The sequence below is a fragment of the Microchirus variegatus genome (assembly GCF_963457635.1).
Source record: "Microchirus variegatus genome assembly, chromosome: 4".
NCBI classification, from domain to species: Eukaryota; Metazoa; Chordata; class Actinopteri; order Pleuronectiformes; family Soleidae; genus Microchirus; species Microchirus variegatus.
This window is the reverse complement of record NC_139805.1, coordinates 29,531,556-29,539,265: the sequence shown is the minus strand read 5'-3', so window position 1 is coordinate 29,539,265 and position 7,710 is coordinate 29,531,556. Positions and strand designations below refer to the sequence as shown.

At 43.0% G+C, this 7,710-nt stretch overlaps 1 protein-coding gene across 1 annotated transcript; it reads right to left on the bottom strand.

Moving 5' to 3' along the window:
* Window positions 1-458: 458 nt before the first annotated feature.
* Window positions 459-2,819, bottom strand: LOC310926186 (leucine-rich repeat neuronal protein 2-like; the record flags this gene model as incomplete). The annotated part of the gene is made up of 1 exon (XM_083888285.1): window positions 459-2,819. The coding sequence occupies one exon, from the start codon at window positions 2,817-2,819 to the stop codon at window positions 459-461; it is 2,361 nt and encodes a 786-aa protein (XP_083744411.1).
* Window positions 2,820-7,710: the final 4,891 nt, after the last annotated feature.

Sequence of the window (7,710 nt, the reverse complement as noted above, 5' to 3'; positions counted from 1 at the left end):
GAACACACCTGCAACCTGCAGGTCTGAGCTGCTCTTCTGTAAGTATCTGTCCTTGGACATATGTATGTATATGTATATATATATATATACATATATACATTGTTATACATATGTACATATATATATATATGTACATATGTATAACAATGTTTTCTTCAGTTTCAGCAGCTCAGACTCCTCACTGTTTCTCCTGTGTTCACCCTCTGTGTAGCAGTGGTATGATTGTCTGGTTAGGGTTTAGGAATTATATACAATACAATCTTAACACAAAAACAATGCCAATATATACTTTATATAAAATAAATACAAATCTCTCTCTACTGTACTTCAATTCTTTGACCAGGACTTCTTTCTTCCATCTGAGATTTACAACGTTTATATTTATCATTTTGCTCATCTTCCTCCTTGTCAGTGATTGAGTGTCAACGAATCAACTCTTTATTCCGGTCTCTGTTATCTCAGCAGTCGTCATACAACAGCAGTTTCTCATCCTGCTTTGACTGATGCTCTTTGTTTCCCTCAGTGTTTAGATTGATGATCAGATCCTTGGGGTTCGGGATTTTCTGGAGGAAGGTACTGTGTAGCTTCCCCGCCTCATTATTGGGTGGACTGTCCCGGCTCTGGCCTACCAGCAGCAACAGTATGACTGTGAGGAGCATGAATGTAACTGCAGTGGAGGTCAGCTCTGGGCTGAGCTGCAGGCTGGGCTCGGGCTCTGGGACATACTTTGTCTTGAATGAAACACACTGAGGATTTCTGTTAGCCTTTGATCTCCCAATGGAATGCCTGGTGTCCTTAGTGATCCCTAAATGTAGACACACTCTGTAAAATGTCTCTGCTTGCAGGTGGGTCAGGTTGAAACTCTGCGTACCAGCCAGGACACGTGTGGTGTATATCGGAGTGTGGGCGTTGGAGTGTATGGCTTGCCAGGAAAGGCGCGTTGATGGGAGGTTGCGCCCACTCTGCCAGGACAGGATAGCATAGTATTGTCCGACCTCCTTTACCTCCAACCTGACATCCTTGCTGAATAAAGCAAATCTCTTCAGATTAGCAGACATTCCTGATTTCCTTTTTTTTTCTCTGCTATGCACATCAACAGTAATAGTGTGTGTATCTGCTCCGAGCACATTCTCAGCAACGCAGGTGTAAAGTCCTGCATCACTGGGAGTAACCTTGGTGATCTCCAGAGTTCCCTCAGGCAGAAGTTTGTAGTTTTTGGAGGGGTTGCAGGGAGAGTCGCTTTGAACCTGGCCAGAGGAAGATGTGAGGTTGAATCCTTCAGTAGGTGTCAGGCTGCGACAGGGAGCTGGTATACCTTTGGTTGATAGGCTGGGTGCAGGACCAATTCTCAACCCAGAGGGAATCACCCAGTACATTTCAGGCTGTGGATCTGCAAGACCTCTACAGTGTAAAACCAGTTTGCCTCCAGCTCTTACTCTTACATAGGATGGAAGGGAGCCTGTGGGGATCATGGGGAGGCAGGTGGCTGACATTTCCCTGGAAGACACCTCCCTCACCCTACGAGCTTTGAGCTCTGGTGGTTCAGAGCACAAGGTAGCCTGAGGTTGGATGAAACGCACAATCCGAGCACTGTCTTTATCGGTTTGGGCGTCTTTCTCAGTGTGAGAGTGAGAAGCTATGTCTGCAGCCCAGTGAAACAGGCAGTCGCATCGGAGAGGGTTGGAGTGCAGGCTGACCTCCTGAAGACGGGGCAGAGAAACCATGATGTGCTGGTGCAGAGCACTGAGAGAGTTGGAGTTGAGCATAAGACTCTCCAGCCTGTTCAGCCGGAGGAAAGCCTGTGGGTGAATGTAAGACAGACGTGGATTGTTGGTGATCTCCAGCTTGGTAAGCTCTGGTAGATTTTCCAGAGCAGCTTTCTCAATGGAAACAAGCTCCTCCATGTTGTTAAGGCCAAGCTCCTTCAGGTGGACCATGTCTCGGAAATCTCCTGTTTCGATCAGTTTGATGCGATTCTTATTGAGGTCAAGGAACTTCAGTCCTGGCACTCTCCTCAGGGCCTGTGTGGGAACCTTAGTCAACAAGTTATCATAGAAGGAGAGGCTCTCCAGGCCATCCAACCCCTCTAATGCCTTCTCTGCCAATCCTCTCAGACCCATACCACCAAGAACAAGACTCCGGAGAGATCTTAGAGTCAGAAACCCTTTTTCAGGAAGGGCCTCAACAGGGTTTCCACCAAGCATGAGAACTTCTAAACGTGGCAAAGCCCTGAACCATCGAGGATTAATGGTGCTGAGCCTGTTGTTGTTGATGTGAAGGCGAAGTAGAAAGTCCAGACCAGTAAAGGCTCCAGGGGCAATTGAGTGTAAGTTGTTGTGGCTGAGAAAGAGCTCTCGCAAAGCTGGCAGTGAGGAGAAAGAGGACTCTGGGAGGTGATTGAGATTGTTTTCTTCTAGGTGTAGAGACAGCAGAGATGGCAAAAAGGAGCTCTGGGTGATTGTCCTGACATGGCTGAAGTGATTCTGGGAGAGGTAAAGGTCTGTGAGGTTTGGGAGTCTGTGCAGGACCTCAGAATCAATCTCGGACAGGAGGTTACTCTGAAGGCGTAGCGTGTGGGTGTTCAAGGGTATGGGTGAGGGGAGCTTGGTCAATAGCAGGTCATTGCAGTCCACAGTGGGAGCTTCATTATACACTGAATCAGGGGAGAACCATGGCTTGATCTGGCACACACACCGCACCGGGCAGGAGACATGCCATGGTAGTGTGTGAGGTAGCGAGCCCACAACACCGGGCACACACACACCAAAAAACACACACAGGAAACACTGTGACTGTAAAAGCACTAATGTCGGCCTCATAATCCTCACAGGTCATAGAAGCTGATTCAGACGCAGAGATTAAGGTTTTTTTTTTTTATGAGGAGGTTAGATGAATCATTTGTACCAGGGATGTGTGTGGAGTCATGTGCAGGTGGTTTCAGCCAATTACAGAGGGATTACATCGTTGACAGCAGTCTACACAGGCTTCAAATTCAACTGGTGTAAAGTGGAACTGCACTTTGTGGTTAGGCTTGGCTTAGGCTTGGCTTGGCAATACCATGAATGAAACTTCAGCGAAAAGAGAACAAATTGTGGTTACAGCACAGTGATGTCCTTTGTTGTCACACCATCCATCTCACATCCTGGCTCCAGGTGGAAGACTCAGTGTGGCAGCTCACTGTCAGATAAAAAAGAAGAGAGAGAAAAAACAGGAAATGAGAGAATCAAATGAAAAAAAGACCACCTTCTTTAATGTAATCAGTTAGATACAAGACATTTCAAGCTTGATAATAATACCACCTCATTTCCAAAAAACTCAAATTTGGAAAATGGATTCACAAGAAATTTGATTTTTGTGATTATGTGTTTACTTGTGGAAGAGTTGATGTAGGATAGATGACAAAGAAGATGCTGTGCAAACACATACTGTAGTGGAGCATTCATTTGGTTTTTATTATTTTATTAAACCGAGAGATTGTTCATACAATGCTGTGAACTGACCCTGTCTTATTATTAAGCTCAATGTAATTTCCTTGTACGATAAATTGTTTAAAAAAGGAGAAAGACGAGCAAAAGCAAGAAGATTATTATAAGAAAATAAGAGAAAGCAACTGTAAACCATATTTGCAATAAATAAAGGACAAATCTGTAGGTGATAGTTTGAAGTTATTGTACAATATATTTTATATTATCTGCCAGTTCCTAGTTTTTAAAGTGTAATTTCTGTCTCGATTTCCGATTTTTGAGCAGCTTCTGCTCAGTATTCATGGAACAAAATGGATCATTGAACTGATCACAGACAGTTGGCAGCAGTCGTACATCTCTGTGTCGCATTTACCAGTGCCAACGTGTCAACAACAGATTTGAATTGAATTATACAATGATTTAAGCCTAAGGTAAGCTCATGATGTTAGACTACGTGCAATAAAAGTGTGATTATTAGTTCCATAAAACCTCGATTTTGGCCGCTTGTGCAGCATGACAATTTATAAACACAAAACATTTTCCATCCATCGTCCATTGATTCCGTACTCCACTAGTCTACAGGAGTGGTTATCAAGACTAGAAAAGCACAATACAGAGAGACCTTTCAGTACAGTATATATCACAACTAATCTACATGCCCTGTAAATGAGTAAATAATAATGTATATCATTTAGCAAATGGACAAAGCAGTATACAATTATAAAGTAATAATAAAAAACAAAAGCACAAACAGCTTAATGTTTTGTTGCATAACCTTTTGAATGAATGTTTTTAGATCGGTTTTTAAACTGAATAAAGATGTTCCACAGGTTTTGTGATTTATGATTGATTGACTTATTTTTTAAATGTGCTCATACCGGCTAAGTTAAACTCAACAAAGTACAATTTCACTTTATTCATTACGTGACTGCTCACACACATTTGTCAGTGGCTGCTCACAGAAAAACAGCACAGGCAACCGAGATGCAGAGAGGAAGCGGAGGAGGATTATTGTTCACCATCTGACCATCTTTTCACTGCCAAAGGAACACTTTTACAACTAACACTTAAACACATTCATCCCTCTTTGCTATTTTTTTTTCAGGAGCAGAAAAATCACCATATCAACATTATGTGAGAATAAGGAAACATTTACAAAAAAAAAGAAATACAATAAAAAACTTAGAATAGATGAAAAAGTGGGACCAGGGAGAAAAATAAAACTAACAAATAAAAAAATATTATAGGTATACTAGAGCAGTGATTCCCAAAGTGTGGGCTGCGGTCCCCTAGTCTGCCCTGATACTGCAAGTGGGCTTTGACAGGTTTTCAATTTTTGTTATTAGGTTTTAAATTGGTGTAAAATATGTACAATAGATTTTGAGAAATACGTATAAGAAAAAAAACAAAGCCATGGTGTTTAAATTATGCATTATTTTTCTTTTATCTGACCTGACCGAACATGATTCATTGGTCAAGTGATATTTTCTGCCTTTTAAAGTATAAATAAGTAAGGGCCAATTCCAATTCCTATCTTAACCCTCAATCTTAACCCTCAAGCTCAACCCTTATCTTAACTGGCCCTCAAAACCAAGTGTTGAGGGTTATTTGTCACTGAGAAATGGGACACCCCTTAAATGCAGATACGTCTTCAAACTGTATGGGCAGAATAACGCGAAAGCTGCGTCCAGTCTGTCAACTCCAAAAAAGAAGAAGAAGAACACATTTACGTCACGATTATTTATTTATTATTTTATTTCAGTCAAGTTATTAGGTTGTCAGTTATAAGATGATACTCATACAAATACCACAACCACGGACATATTCAGCTGACAGTTACCACACACCACGGCTTGTTGAAGGGTAAATGATAGCAAACGATTGCGTGTGCGCACCGGTCGGCTATTGACAAAAGATCGTAAAATAAAAATAAATGTTATGCAACAATGACGTCTGTAATCCATAATATGGGCCTAAACTAAGATAATACAATGGTTTTCATCATTTTTGTATCTCTATTAACAAAGAAAATACTTTATTTATATCACACTCGCTTCGCTGCTTTCGACGCCATCTTTCTTATGTGAAAACACGCAATGCATTCTGGGTAGCCCTTGCTCCCAAGGGTGGTCTCGGTAAATCTCAATATTGAGGGCCATACAGCCCTTAAACTCGCCCCTCAACTTAATTTTTCTGAGAATCGGGACAGCACTTTTGAGATTGAGGGTTAAGATTGAGGGTTTAGCAAGGAATTGGAATTCACCCTAAGTTTAAAGCGGACCTAGACCGGAAGTTCAAATTAACTCTGTTGTTTGGTGTGTATCTGCGTCATTACCTTGTTTACGAAGCCCTGAAGGTTCTAAACAAACAGTTCAGCCATTGCTGAGAACGCTGTGGTAAATTGTAATCTCGGGCTCAGCGAGATCTCTGAAAAAACCCGGTCCGGTTCCGGGGTCAGCACCGGAACCCCCCAGGGCTGCGTTCTCTCTCCTCTGCTCTTCACCCTGTACACGAACAGCTGCACCTCCAGTCACCAGTCCGTTAAGCTTCTGAAGTTCGCGGACGACACCACTCTCATCAGACTCATCTATGATGGTGACGAGTCCGCCTACAGGTGGGAGGTTGATCATCTGGTCACAACCTAGAGCTCAACGCTCTAAAGACAGTGGAGATGGTTGTAGACTTCAGGAAGAACCCAGCCTCACCTGCCCCAATCACCATCTGTGACTCCACAATTGACACTGTAGAGTCTTCCCGCTTCCTGGGAACTATCATCTCCCAGGAGCTGAACATCAGCTCCCTCATCAAGAAAGCACAGCAGAGGATGTACTTCCTGCGGCAGCTGAAGAAATTCAACCTGCCAAAGACAATGATGGTGCACTTCGACTCCTCCATCATTGAGTCCATCCTCACCTCCTCCATCACTATTTGGTACGCTGCTGCCACCGCCAAGGACTAGGGCAGACTGCAGCGTGTCATTCAGTCTGCAGAGAAGGTGATTGGCTGCAATCTTCCATCTCTCCAGGACCTGTATGCCTCCAGGACTCTGAGGCGTGCAGGTAAGATTGTGGCTGATCCCTCCCATCCCGGACATAAACTCTTTGAGACACTCCTCTCTGGCAGGAGGCTGCGGTTCATCAGGACCAGAACCTCACACCACAAAAACAGTTTTTTCCCGTCTGCTACGAGCCTTATCAACAAGGATCCAACCCCCTGATACTCACTGACTCTTCTCACTCCACCTCTGCCTCTACATGTCACATTGACATTGCACACAATGCGTTACATTAACGTTGGAACTGTGAACATTTGCACACTGTTACATTCACTGGTACCTACTATCACTGCACAGCTGTACAGCTCTTTTACTTTTACTTTCAAATCTGTGTTCTTATATTTATATTGTTATACTTTTAGATTCTAAGTGTTAATAGTTTATATTTAGAGATTGTTGTTTGTCATGCACCAATGACACCAGAACAAATTCCTTGTATGTGTTAAATCGTATTTGGCAATAAAAGCTTTTCTGATTCTGATTCTGATAAACAGCAGTTCTCCTGAACAGCAGATCCTCCTGCTCCGGGCACTAGTCCGGGCACATCCGGTTGCGTACATTGAACCGCAGAAGAAGAATAACGTCCGTTGTGGAGGTGTTTCACGAGCGACAGTGTCTTCTGACTCTGGGTCTGACTCCGGGTCAAAGTCATAAAAGGGACTGCGGCGGGGAGTCGTGATGAAGCTATTTTTAAACATTGTTAAAACAATGTTTTAATAATGAGTAGCACTGCATCCACCATTCCAGAGGGGGGAGCTGCACTTCTGAGAGCGGGTGTGCTTAAAATGTCACTTCCGGGTACTGGCCAATCACAAGATCTGTCTTCTGGGTGGGAGAGTTGAGTCTCAAATATCGTGGCTCAGCACACCGTCAGAAAAGACAGATTTCTATCGGCTCATTTACAGCAACTAGGAGGTTTTTGACCATAAAAACAAGTTAATGTATGTAAGTAGACCTCCATAACTAACATATATTATGTGCAACAGGACCACTCTATGTGAGCTTTAAAAGTATTGCTAATCCATTATTTGATTACATTTTGAGGTAAACGATGCCTCACACTTAATGTACTTGGCGTACAACAGGCGGAAACTGAAATAGAGTTTTTTGCAAATAGCACTGAATTACATGGACACATTGACAGTATGAGGGGGCAGCTGTGGGTCAGTGATAGAGCTTGTTGAGCTCTTA